Source organism: Eriocheir sinensis, chromosome 26 (assembly GCF_024679095.1).
Source record: "Eriocheir sinensis breed Jianghai 21 chromosome 26, ASM2467909v1, whole genome shotgun sequence".
Taxonomy (NCBI): domain Eukaryota; kingdom Metazoa; phylum Arthropoda; class Malacostraca; order Decapoda; family Varunidae; genus Eriocheir; species Eriocheir sinensis.
In genome coordinates this window covers 17,537,441-17,561,766 of record NC_066534.1, presented here as the reverse complement: position 1 = coordinate 17,561,766, position 24,326 = coordinate 17,537,441, and the positions used below count along the sequence as shown (strand labels likewise).

The 24,326-nt window shown below is 48.8% G+C and overlaps 1 protein-coding gene and 3 non-coding genes across 4 annotated transcripts; 1 reads left to right on the top strand and 3 right to left on the bottom strand.

The window, feature by feature from the left end:
- Nucleotides 1-7,426: 7,426 nt before the first annotated feature.
- Nucleotides 7,427-7,498, bottom strand: Trnae-cuc (transfer RNA glutamic acid (anticodon CUC)). Its single transcript has one exon. It is a non-coding gene; the product is annotated as a tRNA-Glu (tRNA).
- Nucleotides 7,499-7,833: 335 nt separating this feature from the next.
- LOC127003935 (segmentation protein even-skipped-like) lies at nt 7,834-10,030 on the bottom strand. Its single transcript, XM_050871033.1, has 3 exons — nt 9,436-10,030; nt 9,080-9,345; nt 7,834-8,670 (listed from the first exon to the last, which is right to left on the bottom strand). The coding sequence occupies exons 1-3, from the start codon at nt 9,644-9,646 to the stop codon at nt 8,053-8,055; spliced, it is 1,095 nt and encodes a 364-aa protein (XP_050726990.1). The 5' UTR covers nt 9,647-10,030; the 3' UTR covers nt 7,834-8,052.
- Nucleotides 10,031-12,125: 2,095 nt separating this feature from the next.
- Trnar-ucg (transfer RNA arginine (anticodon UCG)) lies at nt 12,126-12,198 on the top strand. The gene has a single exon. It is a non-coding gene; the product is annotated as a tRNA-Arg (tRNA).
- An 8,074-nt stretch (nt 12,199-20,272) lies between these two features.
- Trnae-cuc (transfer RNA glutamic acid (anticodon CUC)) lies at nt 20,273-20,344 on the bottom strand. Its single transcript has one exon. It is a non-coding gene; the product is annotated as a tRNA-Glu (tRNA).
- Nucleotides 20,345-24,326: the final 3,982 nt, after the last annotated feature.

The following is a 24,326-nucleotide window of genomic DNA, read 5'->3' as shown; positions in this document are numbered from 1 at the left end:
GTAAAGAATAAGTAAATAGATAGATAGATATGTAAATAAATAAGTGAATAAGTAAGCAGTTATTTGCGTTCTCATTCATTGCATTCTATAGAGGTGACAATGCTAATAGTAACAATACTGATTATACTACTACTACTACTACTACTACTACTACTACTACTTCTATTACTACTACTACTACTACTACTACCACCACCACCTACTGATAGTGATTTCGTTACAGCTATCTTTAACACACCAGGAAAACGTCTTAACACTCAAGAAAATTATAAAAGAAAGACGAAAAAACAACCTTCTATATTTACCAACTAACTTAACTCAGGACCTCCATGATGCGAGGCAAATAAAATGTAGGTACTTTATTTTTTTGGGGAGGGGGGGCGCGTTTGAGGATCCTGCCGCTTCCCTTGCCTTCTTCCCTTCCCCTCCTCCCCTCCCCTCCCCCCGTAACCCCTGCCCCCCCTCCGACGCTAACTTTGCCTACCTGTCACCAATCTCGCTCCTCAGTGCTAATAACACCCTCCCCCTCCCCTCATTTTCTCCCTTCTCATCCCCCCCCTTCGTCCTCTCTCCTCCTCCTCTTCCTTCTTTCTCCCTCTCCCTCTGTTTTTCTCGTCCAACTTCAACTTTGTCATTTTCTTTTTTTATTGCTTTTTCTCGTTTTTTTGTTTTTCTTCTCCGTCTTTTGTTTATTTTCTTTGTTTTACCTATTCCTATTTTTTCTTCTCCTTTCTCCTTTTCCTCCTCTTATTTTTCTTTCTCTCTCTCTCCCCTCTTCTTCTCCCTTCTCCTCCTCCTTCTCTTTTATTATTCTCATATCATATAATTTTCATCATCTACTATACCTTCACAGTTTCCTTCTCCTTCTCTTTCTCCTACTTCTCCTTAGTATTTTTTCAGTCTTTTCTTCTTTCCTCTTCTTCCAAAAATATTTCACTCAGACATACTATCCATTCCCCTCATCCCCCAATCAGCTCCCCTTCCCCATCATCCCCGTCAGTGAACTCAGCATTCCAACACCAAGGCACATTCACCTTCACCTTGCTATCTGCTGAGTCCGGCAAGGAAATCTGATCACCACGTCTCCTGAGTTTTCTTCCCATGTTGAGGAAGATGCGGAACTTGCCTTGAAATCTTTAGAAAACTCTTGGCGACAGATAAATAAGTCGATGAGAGCGCCGGCTATCAGTGACGAGGAAAGACTCGAATCATTCACTCCACAAGAAGGCGACTGTTGGTGTCTTTTTACAAGGCCCCAAACTTTAAAGGCCCTCCAGGACCTCCACTAAACAAGGAGGAAAAAATATGCAAATCAAGTCGACCTTTGCCAAATTTTTACACCCAGCGGGACTTTTAAACTCCAGTGGTCACTTTCGCACGGCGGCGGCCCAACGGGAGGTCCGGGCGCCAAGGTCACGCCTCGCCCATAAATCATTGGCCGAGGACGCCGCTACCCGCCGCCGCCGCTCGTTGCCCGGCACTGCGTCACCCGCGTAGCCAAGGGCGGTATTGTCAAACGCTCTCGCCTCTCACATCAACTATTCCCAAAGGTCTAAAAGGAGGTCAGTCTGGCTGCAACGAGTGTCTTTTTAGGTTCAATGTACAGAAGAAGGGTCAAACTATCACCAAGGTCGTAAATCTACCCATGGAAATCCCTCAAACTCTTATGAAAGCCTTGTTAAATATGTGACTAGGGCGCCGGAGTGTCTGAAAATATGGCCCTAAGACGGAGGCGGAGTAAACTTTCGAAGGCCTTGACAACTTTCTATAACGTCTGTATCTTCCACTCCGCCGGGTAAAGATGACGAGATGTGCGTTTTGTATAATTTGTACACTCTGCTATTTTGTTTCCTATTCAAATTATGCGATTCTTATATGACTTCTGTTATTTTTTACGATTTAATCTTATTTAATTCATGGGAAAAATTATACTATTATTTTTCCTATTTATGGGATGCTCCTGAAGTCTAAATATGATCAAGAATGTGGGAGTGTCTTTACGTGGCCTCCAATAACTGTGTATGCATGGGGGAACGGTGTCGCTTCTCAGTACACTCAGGTATTTTGATATAGAACTTATAGATACGCCCATGTCATTCATCCCTTCTACTGTGCGTTCGTATATATAATCGGACATAATACTCAAACCCGCCGAAATTCAATGTTACTCTGCCTTGCTTCCCTTTCCTTCCATTATTTCCCCTCCCCCCTCCCCCCCTCTCTTGGCCCTCCCCTCCCCTTCCCTCATACACCTCCATGCACTTTCCATGGTAGCAGAGTTGTTCAAATCTATACACTAGGTTTCTCGAAGGGCCCAGAACATGTTAACTCGATCATGACTCAGAGAAATGCCTCACATGTGATATGCCTGTGTTGATAGATAGATAGAGGGAGATAGAGGGAGATAGTGTGTGTGTCTCTGTGTGTGTGTGTGTGTGTGTGTGTGTGTGTGTGTGTGTGTGTGTGTACGCATGCCCGCACAGGTAACACGACCCCAGGTAAGTGAGGTGAGGCCCGACGCGGCAGGTGAGTTATCGCGTCATAAAGGTGCGAGGCGTCTGGTTTATGATGTCGAGGAAGAGGAGGAGGAGGAAGCTGCCTCGCGATGACTGGCCATGATGTACGGGCGAACGGACGGACGGACAGACAGACGGACCGACGGACATATGGGTGCCTTGCGTAACCTGACTGCCGGATAAAAAGACTGATTGACTGATAGAGAGAGCGCAAGCTAACGTACGGATAAAATAACGAAATATAACGAACGAACGAAGCTTTGCCGAGATACTGACCTCACGGAAGAACGAGGCTGTTTCTCTAAGCGGCGGGTGGAAAAACAGAGATGACAGATACGGATTGGGTGGAAAACGAAAGAAAGAAAGACTTGAATGACTGACCTCACGGAAGAACGAGGCTGTTTCTCTAATAGCGGATTGGTGAACGGGAATGACAGACTTATAACGGATTGGTGAACGGGAATGAAAGACTTGAAACGGATTGGTGAACGGGAATGAAAGACTTGAAACGGATTGGTGAACGGGAATGACAGAGAAACAAACAAACAAACAAACATGGCTGGCTGACTGTGTGTTTGTGATGATATTTCGGGCGGTAAAGTAAATATATGCAGAAAACAAGAGAGTGTTTCTTTATGGTGTGTGTGCGTGTGTGTGTGTGTGTGTGTGTGTGTGTGTGTCCGTCTAAGGGTGGGCGGGCGTCTTTCATCTCTCGTACCCTCGCTGACCACCACAAACTCTCCACAACAACAAAGCCACATGCACGGAGACCCACCCACGGCACGCTATAATGGAGAACACGAAGACTGTTTTAGACTCCCCCGGCGCCGAGTTCAGGAAGGAAGGAAGGAAGGAAGGAAGGAAGGAACTATCGCTCTTTTTGTATCTCCGTCGCTGTCTTGTGTGTTGCCTCGAGGTCGTCGCGGTAAATATCGAGAACAGTGACCCCCGAGCGACGCCTTCCTTGACTGTGCGCATGGCTGAGTGTGTGAGTGAATGAGTGAGGGTGAGTGAGTGAGTGAGTGAGTGAGTGAGTGAGTGATTGTCAGTGGACCGTTTGAGGGATGTTAAACGTTAGCATGGTTATTGTGAGTATGAAGGAAAAGATAATTGTTGCTGAAAGGAAATAAAAAAAAAAACGAAAAGAAAAATAACACTTACAGACGATCTATGTATGCCGATAATTCCAACGCCATACCTGAAAGAAAAGAAAAAAAAAAAAAAAAAGGTCAATAACAACAAAAAAATCAATACTCTTGCATTCTTCCTTCCATTTCCACTTTCCTTAGTCTTTTACACACACACACACACACACACACACACTACCTTCCTCCCCACATACACATACACACACAAACAAACACGAACACTTCCCTCCCCCAACACATACACACGAACATTCCCCTTTTCCCCTACCCTACAAAAACACGAATACGCCTCCCCAACCCCCACAACCTCCCCCAATCGTACACGAGCCCACCCGCACCCATCCAAGGCCTGTGAAAAACCCTCGGCCCTGGGAACACCGGCTCTCCTTCACTCTGGGTCTCATTAGCGCCCGTGTCCTGCGGCGGGGAGGTATGCTGGAGGTGCCCAGAGACGCGCCGTGGCACCCGCAGATAAGAGGCCGGCGAAGGGCATGAAGGCAGGGCGGGGAGGCGGGAGAAAGCGAGGCGGTGCAGAACGGAGAGGTTGCGTGATTTTTATAGAAAGAAAAATAGCCCGTGAAAGGAAAGAGGAGGGTAAGACAGGGAGAAAAAGACTTTAATAGAGAGTAACGAGAGTGACATAAATGGGATGTATGGTAACAGGGCAAGTGAGGCGGAGTTCGCATAAGTCTTAAGCAAGCAAAGATATAGGTGGTCTGAGGAGAAAGCAGGATATACAAGAAGTGTGGAGACTGGCATGGGACAAGGTGGCGGTACATGGGAAATACAGGGAGGTACAAGGGAGGAAGGGGAGAAGGAAGGAGAAGATGGGAAGAGAAGGGAAGATGACGGAGAGAGAGGGGAGGGGGATGGTGTCGGTAAGGAGTGAAGGAAGTATTCGAGTCTTGAAGAAAGGAAGGAAAAGAGAGAGGAGAGGAGAGACAGGCAATGTATGAAGAGAGGGCTGCTGTAGCAAGGTGGTAAGTGGGAAAGAGAGACGGCTGGTATAGAGAGAGAGGAAGAGAGGGAGGAGGGAACACGGGAGAAGGGAAAGGCAGGGTAGGTTAGGGCAGGGAAGTATGCATGGGTACGTTTTCGAGGGAGTCAGGTGGTTTGTCTTTCTTCAGGAGGGAGTTAAGAACGTATATGCTAAGACTGGATGTTCCATTATTATTAGTAGTAGAAGTAGTAGTAGTAGTGGAAGTAGTAGTAGTGTGAGTAGTAGTAGTAGTAGTAGTAGTAAAAGGTGGTGACAGGTGTGGTTGTAAAAGAAGTGGAAGGTGCAGATTTCTTAAGTCAACAACACGTCTCTAAGCGTAAGTAAATAAGACGAAAAACAAACAAACGCGGAGAGAGAAAAGGTGAGAAAATAACACCTGCAAAACTTAATTAAGAGACTGCACAAAAACAACAAGGAAAACAAACAGAAACAGCAATTAAGGAAAACACCAAAATATTAAGGAAAAAAACGGAAAAACGAGTAAAATAAAAGATATTGTTATTCTTGTCGGAGAGAGAGAGAGAGAGAGAGAGAGAGAGAGAGAGAGAGAGAGAGAGAGAGAGAGAGAGAGAGAGAGAGAGAGAGAGAGAGAGAGAGAGAGAAGGGGGGGAGGACCCTAACTAAAGATTCCCACCATTATCTTCCCTGAGGAGGCCTTGGCAGCTCCGTCACGCCCTCGCAAACCAAGACGAACCCGGGAACTTGTCACACCCAGCTGTAAACGGGGGGGGAGAGAGAGAGAGAGAGAGAGAGAGAGAGGAAGAGGAGGGAGAAGGAAGGAGGAAGGGAGAGGGGAAGAGAAGGGAGAGAGGAGAGGGGGTTGGTGTAGGTATAGGGGGGAAAGGAAAGATAGGGAGAGGGAGTAAGAGAGAGAGGGGATGAGGAGGATGGAAAGGGAAGGAGGGAGAAAAGAAAAAAAAGATGAGAGGAGGGGACAAGGGAAGAAGAAGGAGGGAGGGAGGGAAGGGAAGGGAAGATAGCGAGAGGGAGTAAAGAGAAAGAGAGAGAGGAGGTGGAGGAGGAGGAGTCTGAAGGAAAGGGAGGGAGGTAAGGAAAGGAGAAAAAAAAGTGAGGGGAGGGAGTAAGGGGAAGAAGAAAGAAGAGGGAGAAGGGAAGGATAGCGAGAGGGAGTAAAGGGAGAGAGAGAGGAGGTGGAGGAGGAGTCTGAGAGGGAGGTAAGGAAAGGAAAGGAAAGGAAAGAAAAAAAAGGTAGGGGAGGGAGTAAGGGGAAGAAGGAGGGAGAAGGGAAGGATAGCGAGAGGGAGAGAGAGAGAGGGAGGAGGTGGAGGAGGAGGAGTCTGAGGGAAAGGTAGGGAGGTAAGGAAAGGAAAGGAAAAAAAAGTGACACGCTATGCTTGCTTATACTTTCCCTCTGGACCGCTAACTCCACACCACCATGACCACCGCTGGAGCTGCCTCAACCACCACCACCACCACGACCACCACGACCACCACCACCACCACCATACCTTTAACACTACCACCACCACCACCACTACATGAAGCATCACCAACACCCCTTCTGCTACCACCTACCATACTTACAAAAAAACAACGTATGATCATTAACAGTAGCAACAAAACAATATATGCAATTAGTTTTAAAATCCACTGAATAAAGAAGACACTGCGTACGTTTGTTTCTCTGCCCACTGCATGTCACCACCACCACCACCACCACTTATAAAACCACAACAACAACAACAACAACAACAGCTACAACCATCATTAGGCAAGCACACTCGTTCTCTCTACTAGAATCACAAGTTTTTACCATCCACCAAAACTACCATGCACTAATGTATTCTACCACCATTAATACATCACTAATAGTTAATACATCACTAGGCACGCTTCACCACAACCGCTATACACCACTGCCCTCATCACTACGAATACACCACCACCACCACTACGCTACTCCACTATCAACTACAACAGGACCTCTTGCATCACCACAAATAACTGAACACCGGCACTCTACCACCCCCACCATCACCACCACCACCACCCCCAAGAGCGCCGCCACCACAACACCCTCACCGTCCGTCACCACCGCCGCCCTTCCCCGCTGGGTGTTGGCTACCCTCACCCACAGCTCACACACCGGAGGCCCACCACCACCACCACTACCACCACCATCACGCGTCATAAACCTCCTCCCAGAAAGACTTCCACGAGGGTAACTTCCATCCCTCAAACACTGGGAACTATGGGCCGTGGAATGCGTGCCCAGGAATGTTGTCTTTAAATGGAACGGGCAGAACTTTGGGGACCGAGCAGCATCCATTGGTGTCTAAGTGTTTCGATATTAGTTATTATGAGTATATTTGTATAGTGATCGGTAGGTGCTGTGTGCGTGGTGGAGAAGGAATATAGTGTTGAGGGTGCCCATGGTGGAGATAGTTTTGGTTAATTGTTCAGTTGTGGAAATATTCTTGTCTTGTTCTACTGTAGTTTTGTCAATAGTGTGTGAGTCAGGCGAGTGTTCAGCGCTGCCTCCACGCGGCTACATGCACGTGCAGTGAGGGAAGCAGAGGAATTAAGAGACTCTCCATCTTCTTAGGAAGAAGGGGCGAGGCCGACACCTTTCGATTAAAACCCGGGAGAATGCATTAAACTCTTCTTAATAAGCTGTGGCAGCAGCATCACTTTCATCGGCAGCAAAGTACCCCAAAACGTCCACTGCCGCTGAAAGCAAGCAAATTTACACAATTCGCAAACACCACAACCACATTAAAAAACCTAATAATAAAAACGTCTTCCCGTGCCGGGAATCGAACCCGGGCCTCGCGGGTGAGAGCCGCGTATCCTAGCCACTAGACCACACGGGACGTAACATTGCTTTTCTCTCTCTCTCTCTCTCTCTCTCTCTCGTGGGATTTACTTGAAATCTCTCCCATCTTATCGTTTTTTTTTTTTTTATTATTATTGTTCTTTTTTGCTTTTAAGCTTCACTTTCATTTCCATGAGAAAAATTGATGATGATGATGATCATAATGCAGATGATAAGGATTGTAATAATTATAAAAAAAATATGACAATAGATATAATAATAATCATGATAATAATAAGACAATAATAATGCTATTAGTAATGATAATAATAATGACAATGCTGATAGTAATGTTAGTTCTATGGGTGCAGGATGGTAGAGCATAAGGGAGGATAACTGAAAATAGATTTATTAACAGATTCTGTACATGGATAACATCTTGGGTAACACGACGCCTGCAGACTAGGGAGGAGTGGTCCAGACGTGCCTCGCGCAGCCCTGGCGGGCTGGCCCCAGAGGACGTGAGGCAGTGGCAAGGGTCGCCGCACCGCTGCTGAGGTCACGGCGCTGGCCAGCCTAGAGATGGGTCACAGAGGGTCTCCCAATGTGACCTCACGAGACCAGGTCATCCCGGTAGGGCTGGAAAAGGCCACGCGGGGCCTTGTGGGGCGGGGAACCTAGGGCGTCCTTGGCAGCGGTGGCGGAGGGCCGCCCGATGGGGCTGCGGCGACCACCGTGGAGTTGGACGGGGGCGGCACTGCTGAGGGAGCATGGGGGGGCGGGGGAGCCAACCAGCGCGGGCGACATGGCATGGCTCAGCTCAGGGTACAGGAAGCCACAGAAGCAGCCGTCACCTCCGACCTTGACAGAGTCGCGGGCGGGGCAGGAGGACAAGTGGCTGAGAGCGGCGGGCGGGGTCAGGACGGGCAGCTCTGACGGCCTTGTGTACGGCGGCGAGAGGATGGGGGGCTGTAGGCGGGGGTATGGCGTGAAGCGGGCGGCAGAGGGCGGATGGGCGGGGGTGCTGAACATAGGTGTCCCTAGTTGTGCGGCGGCGGCAGCGGCGGCCCAGGGTACGGCGTGACCTAGTGCTGGCGGCAGGTAGGGCGGGTAGGCCCCCGTGGCGGCGGCGGCGTGCAGCAGGTAGGCGGCCAGGGCGGGATCGGCGTAGGGCCAGGCCAGGGCGAGGCGCTGCCGTTTGTCCTTCATCCGCCGGTTCTGGAACCACACCTGCGGGAGGGCCAGCGTTAGGGAGGCGCACCTGGGGCCAAGTGTCAACAACATGAAGTGTCAGGGAACTACAACGGTTGTATACTGTCTCAGGGAACAACATCCACTGCAGTGTTTTGAAGTGACAAAGTGTAAGAGAACTATACGTCTTATGTTAGGGAGCTACACTCATTGTTTGAGTCTCCCTTCCTCTATTATTCAGAAGCCACACCCAGAATCAAAGGCCAATCCACTGTACAACAACCACACCATGCATGGCTAATATAGCTAAGGAGATCCACCCACTCAACAAATATCTACAATAATTCTTAAATAGTGTAACTTCCTATGAAAATGCCAAACTCTACTATACTATAGAGCCACATCATGATGGGCAAAACCATGCCACACCAGCCCCAGCAAGCCTCACCTTGATGGTCGACTCGGGCAGACTCAGCTCCCGCGCCAGCTCGCATCGCCGCGGCCGGCTGATGTAATTCTCCTTCAGGAACTCTTTCTCAAGTCTGCCGATTTGCTCCCTGGTGAAGGCCGTCCTGTAGCGCCGCAGGTCTGCCGCAGACTGTGTTGGGGGGCACGGCGACCCCTCCTTGGGCGGGTCTGAGGGGGGCTGCTGATGTAGCCCCGTCGGGAGAGTGTCTGCAGGCTGTCCTTGGGTCACGCGGGGCGCAGGACTCTCTAAGGGACAACACAAGGCATGAGTCACATTCCCGGGTCCACACCTTGACCAATCAACACTGCCACACCCTCACGTCGCCTCAGCCTTACCTGCTCGCGGCTTCTTCAGGTTGCCGTTGTTGTCGTGGATGAAGGAAGCGGGCGTGGGTGACGGCGGCGTGTGTGATGATGGCGAGGGGGGCGTAACGCTGGGCGCTTGGGGGCTGCACGGGGGGCTGACGGGCGCGTGATGTCCCCCGAGGAGAGCCATGCCTTCCCCCAGCCCTGCCACCACGCCAGGGGACCCGCGGAAGGGCTGCATCCTCCTCACTTCCTCGAACTCAAGGTTGTCTCGCGAACTGAACCTCCCCGTTGTACTGTCAGAAGCGAGTCGAGGCGGGGCAGCGGCCGGCGGTAAGGGAGGGCGAGGTGTGCTGCTCAAAATAACCCCGCGACACCGATACTGCCGCAGCGACCGTCACCAGCAGGCAGAGGCGGTCACTTGCAGCATCCCGGGACGCCCGCCGCTGATTGGCCACGTCACGGTGGGCGGGGCAGAGAGCCGCCCTCCGCCGCATGTTTGCCAACCACACAGTTTGGTGCCGCCGGGCCCCGCCTCCGCCTGGGCCGAGCCTCCCATTGGCGGCCGCGGTTAATGGCTCCGCTGAATTACTTTGATCAGAATTGATTGTGATATAATGAGATATTTTTCCTACCCTTAAAGTTTCTTGCATCCAATAAATCTCGCGGAGCCACTAAAAATCGAGCCCGGCAGTTTTTAATAGGGCGTATCAGGGCCGCGTCGCTGGCCGGGCGGCGGCGGGAAGCAGCGGAGGCATCATAGCGGGCGTCACTTGTCACCGCCGAGCCTGGCCGGGGCGGGCGTGCGAGGGGCGGGCCGCGGCGGCACCTCCTCACCAATTAGGGTTTCATTAAGGCAGATTTGAGCCAGGGGCGGCGTGCGGAGGGGGGCGGCGGGGGGCAGGGGAGGGCAAGGGCTTGGCGGCGGTGCTATCAAGGCTTCAATTGCCCCGCCAGTTTGGTCCAATTACACCGCGATGGCGACTGATCCCCTGGAAGCCATTCGCGCCAAATCGATCTTGATGGTAATCCAGCCGCGTAATTTCATCAAATGGTCGCCAGCCCTGAGCGCGAGATTGGCCGAAGCTTTATATTGCCGGCGCGGGGCGGACCGGGCGGCGGGCGAGGCGCTGCGCCCCCTCTGCCTTGTGCACGTGAAGGGCGAGGAAGGGGGGACGGGGAGGAAGGGAAAGGTGGGAAAGGAAGGAGGAGGAAGGTGGGAAGGAGAGGAGAGAATGGGCGGGAGCAGCCGAGACGTGAAAGGCGAGGAAAAGGTGGAGGAAAGGAAGGAATGGTAGGGTGGAGGAAGTCGGGAATGGGGGGAGGCAGGAATAGGTGGGTGGAGGAAAGTGGAAAGGGGAAGAAGGAATGGGTGAGTGGATAAAGGTGGGAAGGGAAGGGAAGGAAGAGATGGATGGGTGGAGGAAGGAATGGGTGGGTGGAGGAGAGATTGAGTGGGAAGAAGAGGAAGGAATGGGTGCGGGTGGAGAGGAAGGTGGGAAGGGAAGGGAAGGGAAGAGATGGGTGGATGGGGGAAGATGGGAAGGGGAGAAAAGAATGGGGAGGGGAGGAAAATGGGAAGGGGAGGAAGTGACAGGTACGAAGGGAGGAAGGAACCGAGACGGGATGAGAGAGGCGAAGACATGCTAGCTGTATAGAGGAGTTTACTTTGCTCAGGAGGAATAGTTTACAGCGAAAGGAAAAGTAAGTATGCTTGTAAAATGTCCCGTCTGTACACTACGATACCACTATACAATAACTGCCAAGGATAAGGAATAACTAATGAATAAGAAATAACAAATAAGGAAGTGAGCCTCGGAAATTTGTATACATAGGAGAGGGGAGAGAGGGAGACAGTGTTGAGGAAAGAAAAGGAAAGGATGTTGGGAGGGAAAGGGGAAGAAATGGAAATGCATGAGGGTATAGAGATAAAAAGAAGGGGATAGCGAGAAGGGAAGAGGGAATGCAGCTGTAAGAAAAGCAGAAGAAAGAATGAAAAGAGAAAAGGAGAAGGGAAAAGCAGAAAGGAACAAGGGGAAAGAGGTAAGGAATGAGAGATAGAGGTAAAGAAAGAGGGGAAACTGCGGTATAAGGGGAAGGAGAGGAAATGGTGAAAAGGGAAGGAATGAGGGGAAGGAGAGAGAGAGAGAGAGAGAGAGAGAGAGAGAGAGAGAGAGAGAGAGAGAGAGAGAGAGAGAGAGAGAGAGAGAGAGAGAGAGAGAGAGAGAGAGAGAGAGAGAGAGAGAGAGAGAGAGAGAGAGAGAGAGAGAGAGAGAGAGAGAGAGAAGAGAGAGGAGAGGAAGAGAGAGAAGGAGAGAAGGAGAGAGAAAAAAGAGGGGAGAAGAGAAGGGGAGGAACATTGCTAAGGGAAGAAGAGAGGGGAAAAGAGGGAGAAGAGAAGGGGAGGAACATTGCTAAGGGAAGAAGAGAGGGGAAAAGAGGGAGAAAAGAAGGGGAGGAAGATTGCTAAGGGAAGAGAGGGGAAAAGAGGGAGAAGAGAAGGGGAGGAACATTGCTAAGGGAAGAGAGGGGAAAAGAGGGAGAAGAAAGAGGGGAGAGAAGTCAGTGTTAAGAGAAGGGGAGGAACATTGCTAAGGGAAGAAGAGAGAGGGAGAAGAGAGAGGGGAGAGAATTCAGTGTTAAGAGAGGGAGATAGGGAGAAGAGGAAAAAGAAGAGGAGAGGAGGCAACAGACAAACAAACGAGGGAGATGAAACATAAGACCGTGTGGCCTAATGGATAAGGCGTCGGACTTCGGATCCGAAGATTGCAGGTTCGAGTCCTGTCACGGTCGTTACTCATGGGAGACAATATTTTTTCAACTGGATCAGGGCGTGGCTTAGTGGTAGGAAGCACAAATCAATGGTAAAAAACCTGAATGGGTCAGTGTTGTGAGTGGAGTCTTACAGGGGTCGGTGCTGGGTCCTCTGCTTTTTATCATTTTACATCAATTATTTGGACATAGGAATTAATAGTGATGTCAGTAAGTTCGCAGATGATACCAAGATCGGTAGAGTAATCCAATCAGACCAGGACGCTAGCGTTCTCCAGAATGAACTTTACAGACTATGATTGGGCGGCGAAGTGGCATGTGGAATTCAATGTCGGGAAGTGAAGTATTTTGAGTGTATAGGTAGGATTACCCCCTCACACAATTACTCCTTAAATGACACACCTCTAAGCAGGTCTGGGTGTGAGAGACTTAGGAGTCTTAGTGAACGCTGACCTCCGTCCTAGGGCTCAATGCATTCAGGCTAAAAATCGGGCAAACAGAGTACTTGGTTTCATCTCTAAAGAGCGTAAGCTATAGGAGCGCTGAAGTCATCCTCAAACTTTACTTAGCACTAGTTAGACCTCATCTCGATTATGCGGTTCAGTTCTGGTCCCCCTACTATAGAATGGATATCAAGATGTTAGAATCTGTACAGAGAAGGATGACAAAAATGATTCAAGGGGTGAGAAACTTGCCTTATGAGGATAGACTGAAGCATTTAAATCTACACTCTCTAGAAAGGCGAAGGTTGCGAGGAGACCTAATCGAGGTCTATAAATGGATGAAAGGCTTTAATGAAGGGGATGTCAATAAGGTTTTGGTTGTAAAAGAACCAGGTAGGACACGTATCAATGGTTTTCAGTTAGACAAATTCAATACTCAACAAAGACATAGGCAATAACTGGTTCACCAATGGAGTGGTGGATGAGTAGAACAGGCTTGGCAGTCATGTTGTGGTTGCCAATACCAAAGATACATTCAACAAGAGGTTGGATAAATTCATGGATAGTGAGGTAAGGTGGGGATAGACTTTCAGGAGCTGCCTTGTATAGGCCAACCGGCCTCTTGTAGACTCCTTACGTTCTTATGTTCTTATGAAAAAGAGAAAGGAGGCAGGGTTAAGAGAAGAAAAGGGGGATAGAAGGAAAGAGACAAGGGAGAGGAGATGAGAGGAAAAGAGCGGGGAGGGGGGAGGGGCAGTGTGTTAAGGGGGACGCAGAGGGAACGGCAGCACTTCCTGGGCCTTGATGTTATCGGCGGGAACCTTTTACTCCGCGCCGCTTGTTGTGACGAGCTGAAATGCGTCCCTTTGCTCCTCTTCCGTCCTGCGTCCCCGCCCCTTGCCTCCCTCCCTTCCCTTCCTCCCCTCCTTCCTAACACACACGTCCACGCACACACACACACACACACACACACACACACACACACACACACACATAACCCCCTTCTACGCCCTCTCCCCCACACACACCCAGAAAGGATATAAGTGATTAGAAGACAAGGCGGGAGTGCGTGGCTAACATGTGTGTGTCCCCAAGCAGCTCCTCCCGTGATCGCCCTCGGCCCCTCCCACCTTCCCTAATCACCCTGCAGCCCTCCCCCGTGTCAAGGGTAACCCCCGCGCGCCCGCCTACGTGCCCTGCCCCGCCCCTGTCACCCGGCCGATCCTTCTCCCCAAAACGTTACTTCTCTCGCTCAGTGACTATTCCTCTTCTACCTACAAGTGTATCCTCGCGTTCTCGATCCTCGCGTTTTCCTCAACCATCCCGTTACCGAAAGAACAAAAACAAAAACAAGGAACAACCCAACCAAACTGACAAAAACAACCGAAAACCCAATTAAGCCCAACCAAAATATAACACACAAACATACAAACCCACAATGCTGGCCGATGCAAATAACTATACATAAAACTTCATTCTGGGTTGAGTGATTAGTGTAATGGACTGATTAATAGCTAAATAAATGCTTCATCTATACATCATTAGATAAAAATCGCTATGTAACTAATAAGACGGATAGAAAAAAAAAAAACTCCTTTTCAGATGGTGCATATCGTCACCTTCGTAAACAAACCGACTAAGTCATTATTTTCTACTTCTCAGGAAATCAGAAAAGAACTGTCATCATCTCATTTGGCTTAAGATCTGGGCAGAAATGCAGAGGCCAATTCCAGAACACTCAAACCCTGAATAATGAAGGTAACTATACAGAAATGGTCGTCATATGTTAAAAAAAAATTGATGTAGACAAAAACCTGGAAATCACTGAAAAATGACTTAGGCGATTATTTAATGAGGGTGGCGATATTGGTGTGTGGATGTCAATAGAGTAATACTGATGACAGATGGACGAGCAAAGCAGCTAAGTGAACACCCAGCTGTGAGGACCGGTGGAGAGAGTGAAGAGATAAACTTAGAACACTTGCACGAGCAGGAGGGAACACAATACTACAAGACAGCGAGGCGGAAAACTCAGGAAAGGCTTCGTCACTGAGGAGACTAATGATGGCCGAGGGTGATGATAATGATGATGAGGATAGGTAACGCGAAAGAGGCATTGTAAGAGTCCTTCCCGCTATTTACATTTCATAATTAAATTGTGCTTATAAGACGCAAATGAGGCTAATGCTCGGTGTCGTCAAGGGATGGAGGGAGAGGCGGCTTCCTCAGGGAGGAAGCGAGGGCCTCCAGGGGCGGAAATGTTCCCCAGGGGTAAGAAAGAGATCCTGCACCGAGGGAAGGCGTGGCTGAGGAATGATGGATGGCCGAGATCAGCGTTGGGTGACGAGAATCAATTTGTATTCCTGATTATTAAACTTAACGGCCATTTTTATCGTGTTAGGCAACAGTTTTCATGTATGAAGCAATGAAATATGTAACTAAATATTATCTACATTTACCAATGACTTAGATGGAGAAAATGGCCAAAGGATGACTTCACATAGGAACAATGTCACCAAATGAAAACTAGCTGAGAAGATTTCACATTGCCTTGCTACGCCTGTTATGCTGCAGTGCGTTCGTGTGTTCTTGCGTGCTTGCGAGCATGCGTATGTGTGTGGTGGGTGGGTGTGCGTGTGGTTGTGTGTGTGTGTGTGTGTGTGTGTGTGTGTGTGTGTGTGTGTGTGTGTGTGTGTGTGTGTGTGTGTGTGTGTGTTTTTTATTCGTATTGATACTGAAAGTGTTATAGTTGTCAGCAATAATAATAATAATAATAATAATAATAATAATAATATTTCCACCCCCACCGCCCTGCAGGAGGCGTGTCGGGGAGGCATTAGGGTCCTCCAGGCGGTGCCCCGCGCGGCTTCAAATTAGGGTCGCGTGACGCCCATGGCCGGCCCAGGGCCTTGTGCCGGCCTCTGACCTGCCCGCCCCCGCCCTGATACATCCTCCCGATCATAGCCGTCACCTGCTGACAGCTCATTAGTGGTGTTCGTGTTGGTGCGTCAGATCCACCTGTACAGCTCCGCCACGGTGTGTGTGTGTGTGTGTGTGTGTGTGTGTGTGTGTGTGTGTGTGTGTGTGTGTGGGGGGGGGATGGTTGATGAGGGCGAGTGAGGGGAGGGGAGTCATGTGTGTCAAGCTTTGGTGTGAAGAGATTTGTTGTCACGAAGAGTAAATCGGAAAGAAATATAAGAAAGAGACAGTGCTTCTGTTAATACTATCAACACAGGGAACAGCAGCCTCCCACTCTCCCTCTCCCTCTCCCAATTAGTCCATCCTGCCTGTCCTAACATGCGTTTTAGTGACTTGGCTCTTCACGAAAAGCATTATAAAGGAAAGGCTAAGAGTGCACTAAACGGAATGGAGAGAGGATGCTGGGTATACGCCATGGAGAGATAGAAGGCAAGGATCATGGACTGGGAAACTGAGAAAAAGTTAGATTATCAATGACTAAAGAATGAGAAATGAACTTAGGCAGGTGGAACATGCGTGAAACTGACATCAGATGGATAACCGAAAAAATAAAAACAGAGTAACAACCAGAAGCTGTTATAAGAAAAGTCACAGCAGACATGAGATTAGAGTGTTCCCCAAAGCAGGACAGAGAGGTGGAGAACATTGGGTTACTATAGGCCTTTGTCTCTCCGTGTGCAAATACAAATGATGGAAGAAAATGATAATAATGATGATGGTGATAATGAGAAGATATGTGTGTGTGCATGTATGTTAGCGTACACGATCCACCCTATAGAAATAACCATTAATAACAATAACTCCCACACACACACACAACACTGAGAACATACAAAAGGAAGGTGCACAAAATCTCCTCTATCACAGTATCGTCCCCGCCCCTTCCTCCCCCTTCCCTTCCCTTCCATTCCCTTTCCTTCCCTTCCCTTCCCTTCCCTTTCCTTCACCCTTCTTGTCCAGCCTCCCATCCTCTTGTCTGCCACCCTCTTCCTTCCCCTTCACTCTCTCCGCCGCCCTCCGCCCCGCCCCGCCCCGCCCCGTGATGGATAGCGCTGCCCCATTACCATGATCGAAGTGACGCCTGCCCCGCCCCGCCGGCCACGCTGCCTTGACCTCTGATGGCGCCCGACCCCTCCCACCCTCCCTTCCAGAGGTCAGGTGCTGCTTCTGCTCCTCCTCCTCCTCTTCCTCGTCCTCTTCCTCCTTTTCCTCTTTCATATCTTCTTTTTCTTCTTCATTTCTTCTTCGTCTTTTTCTTTTTCCTTTTCTTATGAGAATGTTAAGGCAGGCTCGTATACTATTTCTTCTCCTCTCCTTGACATTCTCCTTCTCTCTCCTATTCTTCCTTTACTCTTTTCTTCTCCTCCCCTTGACATTCTCCTTCTCTCTCCTATTCTTCTTTTATTCTTTCCTTCTCTTCTCCATGACATTCTCCTTTTCTCTCCTATTCTTCCTTTACTCTTTTCTTCTCCTCCCCTTGACATTCTCCTTCTCTCTCCTATTCTTCCTTTACTCTTTTCCTCTCCATGACATTCTCCTTCTCTCTCCTATTCTTCCTTTACTCTTTTCTTCTCCCTCCTTGACATTCTCCTTCTCTCTCCTATTCTTCCTTTACTCTTTTCTTCTCCTCTCCTTGACATTCTCCTTCTCTCTCCTATTCTTCCTTTACTCTTTTCTTCTCCCTCCATGACATTCTCCTTCTCTCTCCTATTCTTCCTTTACTCTTTTCTTCTCCCTCCATGATATTCTCCTTCTCTCTCCTATGCTTACTTCACTCTTTCCCTTCATCGGAACTGACTACAACATAACACAGAAGAACCAGCCAGGGATAAGGACACTACCACAACTACCTCTCAACTTTCCTGAGGCCAAAATAAATGAAGAAGGGATTAATATACCGTTACAGTCTCAGCGAGGGAAGAAAGAGAAGAGAAAGGAGAAGAAAAGAGCGGAGAAATTCAGAACACAGTAAGAGGAACAGACTGAAGGCGTAGCAGACACAGCAGCAGGTGGAGGAGGAGGCAAATCAGCAGAAACAGCAGAAGGAGAACGAGGAGGAGAGAGGGAACGAGGTAAGACTCCTTTAGTGACCATTTAGCAGGCAGGGAGCAAGGTGGCAGTGGTAGGTAGAGGGTCCACACACACACACACACACACACACACACACACACACACACACACACACACACAACACACAGTAGCGGCGTCCATTAGTCGACACGAGTCTACGATAACGCTTTACGGCCCCTCCAGGCAGTAACCCGCGGCCGCCCTCCTGACCTCACTGCCCTGCCCGCCCCGACCCCGATGCCCTCACGCCGGGGAGCAGCGCGATAAAGGCAGGGACGCGGCTCAAGGGTGAAGCGACGGCGCGGGAAAAGAACTGAGAAAGAACTGGCTTGGAAAGTGAAAAGAAGCAGTATTAGGGAGAAAGAGAGTCTAGGGAGGAGTGACGACTGCAGAAATGATGAACTGAAGGAGAAATGGTTAACGAAAGAAGAAAAGAGAAAGAAGTAACGTGAGAAGGGATAAAAAAAGTAGTAAAAGGTTTAGGAGAAAACCTAAAGAAGCGTTCTCCCTATTCATATAAAAACTCCAAGGCTTTATTGAACACAGTAACACAACCTAACAAATGCTTGTCTAACTTAAAAATAAAAATAAGGTACAAAATACGTTCTTTCTCTCCATACAGAGCCGTCACATCATGCACACTATACGTCTCCCTTCAACACACTGAGCCCTCAACCAACAATTCTATACCTACCGGACTTACTCTTATAAGGACAACACACACACACACACACAAAATATATATAAAACACGTTCTTCCCATCCACAAACAACCGTCACATCACACCACGTTTCACCCCATGCACACTAGCACCAACCATTATATACCTACCATGACTTATACTCTTACAAAACCACCACAAATAAAGTCACCCCTTCCCTCCCTCCCTCCCCCCTTACACAAATCCTGCCGCATCAAAGAACAGGAACATCAGGGCAAGGTTCCCCTCAACACATTATAACACCGCCCACCAGTAACATACCGTGACTTACTCTTACAAAACACCACAATAAAAGACGACTACCCCCTCCATTCACCCTTACACAAACCCCACCGTATCTGTCCATAACATCACTCCAGATATCCCCTCCACCAACCATCAGTAACATCCCTATACCGTGACTTACTCTTACAAAAACACCACAATAAAAGACGACTACCCCCTCCCTTCCCCATTACACAAACCCCGCCGCATCTGTCCATAACATCACGCTAGATATCCCCTCCACCAACCATCAGTAACATCCCCACCGTGATTTAAGCTTACAAAAAACCCACACGCGAAAAAACAACAACTCCACCCCGCCTTACACAAACCCCGCCGCATGTGTCCAGGGCGCCGCGGCCAGGCTAGGATACGGATCTGAGCTGATGGATTCATTAAGGCCTTTATTGCTTTCTTGTTTACCGTCGCAGCGCTGGGTCGCCGGCCTCGAGAAAACAGCCTGGCTCTATCTGGCGATAAATCAGCAGGTGGGCGGCCGAGTGGGTTATAAGTAGCTGGGTCGGGCGCGTTTAGCGGAATAATTACGGATCACTGCCCAGGGCGGGATGGAGGAGAAGGATTTTGAGGATGGGGAGGAGGAGGATGGGGAAGGGGAATTGGAGGACGAGGTGGGGAAGGTGAGGTAGATGGGGAATGGGGAGAAGGAGGATAGGGAAGGAGACGGTGAGGAAGAGGAGAAGGGGGATGAGGAATAGGAGTCAGATGAAGGAGAGGAGGATGGAGAGGAGGAAGTAGAAGGGCAGAATGAGGAGAGCAAGGGTAAGAGACGATAGGGAACAGGAATAGGGGAGGGCTAGAGGAGATGTGGGGAGAAGGAGAGCAAGGAGGAGGAGATGGGGAAGAGGAGGACGGCCAGGGAAGCAAGAGATGGGAAGGAGAAGGACGGTCAAGGAAGGAAAAGCTGGGGAGGTAGAGAATAGCAAGGGAAGGAAAAGGTGGGGAGGAGGAGGATAGCAAGGGAAGGAAAAGATAAGGGGGAGGAGGTTAGCACAGGGAGAAGATGGGGAGGAGAAGGAGGAGGAAGATGGCCAGGCAGTAGATGACAGTGAGGTGGAGGATAGGAAAGCAACAAGGATAGTTAGATCATAGATGGAGGATAGTCCTTTCCAAGCAGGCTGCTGACACTTAGCTCATATCTGATGTCTTAATACGCGCAGAAAGTAAAGGTCTCCCTGGTTAGGTTCGTGCGTGTCTTTAACGTCGTGCGATCATATCAATAGATTGGATGTGTTGTTGTTATCAGCTCAGTTCAGATAACAGCTAGCCCGCGCAGTCACACCTGTCTCTCATAATGTGTGGACTGCCCAGCGTGAGGAGCATTGACCAGAGTACGAGGCTGGGCGTGACAACTTCCTGTTCCTTGTCCTGTGATGCACAACACGGGAACGCACAACACGGGAAGGAGGGGCGCGGCCGACACCCTTCGATGAATGCACGGGAAAATGTTAAACACTTCTTAATAAGCTGTGGCAGGATCATCACTCTCATCGGCAGCAAAGTACCCCAAAACGTGCACTGCCGCTGAAAAAGGACAAATTTACACAATTCGCAAACACTGCCACCATATTAAAACAAAACCCTAATAATAAAAATATCTTCCCGTGCCGGGAATCGAACCCGGGCCTCGCGGGTGAGAGCCGCGTATCCTAGCCACTAGACCACACGGGACTTGATGTTCTCTCTCTCTCTCTCTCTCTCTCTCTCTCTCATTCACCCGTGGTCTGATCTGTGTGTGTGTGTGTGTGTGTGTGTGTGTGTGTGTGTGTGTGTGTAATGGCTGAAAAGACGATGATAATAATGACAAGATAATGATGATATAAAGGTGGTTTAGTGAAGCAGGAGCAAACGTCACAGCTACACCCACTCCCAGGCCCGCATCGTTCTCTTTCTCTGGGCCTAAAATAGCACGCCTACGCCGCTGTGGTGGTGCTTGCTGGCAGGGACTCTGAGCAAAGGGCCGCGGACTTGACTGGCACTCGGCGTTGGCTCTCAGCATATGACATCTTGGTGGTGAGAAACATGGAAATTGGTTCTATTTTCCCTTTTAACGCGAGGATATAAGGAGACTACAAGAGGCTGTACATAATTAATACTTCTACTACTATCATTATTAATACTACGACTTATTAACGCAAGAATATAGAAAGAGATTACAAGAGGATGAATATAATTATTACTTCTACTACTATCATCACTAATACCACGACTACTACTACTACTAATAATAATATTAATGTCCAAAAATCAATGAAATAAATAAATAAAATAGAGAAAGATTAGGGAAAGGGAGTTTAGGAAGGAAAAATATGCACAAGATTAGGGAGGGAAAGATTAGGGAAAGGGAGTTTAGGAAGGAAAAATATGCAAAAGATTAGGGAGGGGAAGATTAGGGAAAGGGAGTTTAGAAAGGAAAAATATGCAAAAGATTAGGGAGGGGAAGATTAGGGAAAGGGAGTTTAGGAAGGAAAAATATGCACAAGATTAGGGAGGGAAAGATTAGGGAAAGGGAGTTTAGGAAGGAAGAATATGCAAGCGTTGGCGAGGTAAGGGCAAGACCACAACACAATCCACAGCACGAAAAAAAAAGAAGAAAAAAAAAAGAGAGAGAGAGAAAGAGAGAGAGAGAGAAATTTCGGAAGAGAAGGGAAGCCCACGTTGACAGGTTGAGGACAGGTACGTAAATAAGGATGTCAAACTGGGAAAGGGAGAGACAATAGAATAGAGAGAAGAGGAAAAAGAGAGGGAAGGGAAGAATTGAGGTTGCAGACTGTAAATCATCGTTCCCCTCCTCCTCCTCCTCCTCTTCCTCCTCCTCCTCCTCCTCCTCCTCCTCCTCCTCCTCCTCCTCCAGCAGGTAAGCACTTCCCTTCAGGCGTGGACGCACCTCACTCACACCCCCGCGTCAGCCGTATCGCCTCCCCGCCCGAGCATGAGAGTGAAGGGGAGGAAGAGAGGAGAGAGGGACGAAGAGGAGGAGGGAGAGGAGGTAAAAGCGTTGACCTATTTCATGCATTTCATCCTAGACTTGAAATGAGAGCAAATAATAATAGTTTTAATTCATAGTTTTAATCATAGTTTTAATCAATGCTTTAATCATAGTAATAGTCATAGTTTCACCACAGTTTCTCCTCCTACCACCACCACCACTACTACTACTACTACTACTACTTCACCTACTATAATCACATCCACAACCACTACAACCACGCACGAGAATACCTACTAGTGACAGTCGCAGTAATAGTAGTAGTAGTAGTAGTAGTAGTGGTAGTAGTAGTAGTAATAATTATAGTAGTAGTAGTAGTAGTAGTAGTAGTAGTAGTAGTAGTAGTAGTAATAGAAGTCAAGGTGGAGGCAATCGCTCTCGGGCCGTGTATCAGGTGATCTACAGGTAAACACGAGTTATATAGCAGACACGCGATAATCCTTGCCGGGGGGTCACGGGGCGGCCTGTCTACACGTCTGCTAATTTGACAACTCTAGAGGGTGTGTGCCTGCAGCGGCGGCGGCGGTGGAGGCGGCGATGGAGGGCCCCGATAAGCCGTGATTTAGAGGCGGAGGGGTAGCCGCTGAAATGTAAACAGTGGGCATGCGGCCGTGTCTCCAGCCCTGCCTGCCCGGCCTATACAGCTCTCCTCCCCCACCTCCTCCTATAAGCAAGGCCTGGAAGCTATAGGTAGTGAAGGAGGGCATGAAGGGAGGTAGTGAAGGAGGGAGGATGGAAGGGAGGGAGGGAATGAAGGGAGGTAGTGCAGGAGGGAGAATAGAAGGGAGGGAGGGAATGAAGGGAGGGAGAGAGAGGGAGGCAGTGAAGGAGGGAGGAAGGGATGGAAGGAATGAAGGGAAGAGTGAGTGAGGGAATGAAGGGAGGGAATGAAGGAAGGGAATGAAGGAAGGAAGTGTGAGAGGGAATGAAGAGAAGGAATGAGGGAAGGAAGGGAGTGAGGGAGGGAAGGAAGAAATGAAGGACCAGACTGCCTAAAATAACACGTTGATGCCACTTAGGTTTAAGGTCTACCTCAGTATTTGTAGTCTATACCCGAGTATGCACCAAGTGTGTGTTGTCCAGTTACTAGTAAAAGAGTGAGACAGGGAATAGTTAAGTAGACGGTGGATAGGTAGACGTATATCGAAAGGAGACAGACAGGTAAGGTAGGGCGGACAGGTATTGAGTGAGGAGAAGAGGGAAGAAGAGGAGGAGGAGGAGGAGAAGGAACGGACTATGATGGTGGACCTCGGTTAGGTTTGGGTTAAGTTTGGGTTATTTTTGGTTAGGTTTGGGATAGGTTTGGGTTGAGTTTGGGTTAGACTTAGGTTAGGTTTGGGTTAGGTTTAGGTTAGGGTGAGAAGCAAGAAGGGAAAAAAGGAGAGGCGGGAAACAGGAAGGGAAGAAGGGAAAGGAGGAAGGCTGGAAGAGAGGAAGAGAGAGGAGGGAGGCTGGAGGGACAAGGGTGTGTAGTTAGCCGGCCCGTGAACTGTCATAAACACGATGAGATGTCTTCAGAGTCGCCGGCTCATTTACACAACAAGTTCAGTAGAGAGATGATTTGCATTTGGGTTCACGCATGCGGAAATTCTTCTCTCTTCTCTCTTCTCTCTTCTCTCTCTCTCTCTAATACAAAAATAAATATATACTAGAAAGAACCCCGTTAACTATCTTCTTTAGCAATAAGGTAGGCAGGTACAGAAGTGCACAGAGAGGTAGACAGAGACAGGTAGCAGGGAGAAGGAGATAGAGATAGATAGAGGCTGAATAGACAGACATAATGGTGAGAATTGACGTTAAGAAGGACAGTGAAGAGACAGGAATATGGGAGAAATAGACGGTGGACAGGTGGAGATATAGGTATAGGCGTTGAGGCATAGGTTATAGATACTCAGTTAATATAAAAAGACATGGAGACAGGGAAACAGGTAAAGGTTAATAAGAAGGGGGATGGGAGGAGAAACAAAGGTAAGGTTAGCCGGACAGGTAATACTGAGGGCGGTGGAAGGGACAGCGGTGGACAGCGGAGACACACACGCAATAATAGTTTTCAGTTCGTAGTAAAAAAAAAATGGAGACAGGGACACAAGGCAGAAGGAAAGGTAAGGTCGGGAGGACAGGTATTGAGGGAGGAAGGAAGAAGGAAAAACGGACGGTGGTGGTGGACAGACTAGACAGAAGCAATCATATTTTTTTTTTTCAGTTAAAAGTAAAATAATTGATACAGGGACACAGGGCAGAAGGAAAGGTAAGGTCGGGGGCGGACAGGTATTGAGGGAGGAAGGAAAAACAGACGGATGGAGGTGGACAGAATAGACAGAGGCAATCATATTCTTTTTTAGTGACTAATACAAATAACAGACAGGGATACAGGGCAGAAGGACAGAAGGAAAGGTAAGTTTGTGTGGACAGGTATTGAGGGAGGTAGGAAAAACAGACGGATGGAGTTGGACAGAGAAGACAGACGCAACCATATTTTTTTCAGTGACTAATACAAAAAAAAAAGACAGGGACACAGGGCAGAAGGACAGAAGGAAAGGTAAGTTTGAGTGGACAGGTATTGAGGGAGGGAGGAAAAACAGACGGATGGAGATGGACAGAGGAAACAGAGGAGGAACATCGGCAGTGAGTTGTCCAGTTAGTAGAAAAAATGTAGACAGGGAA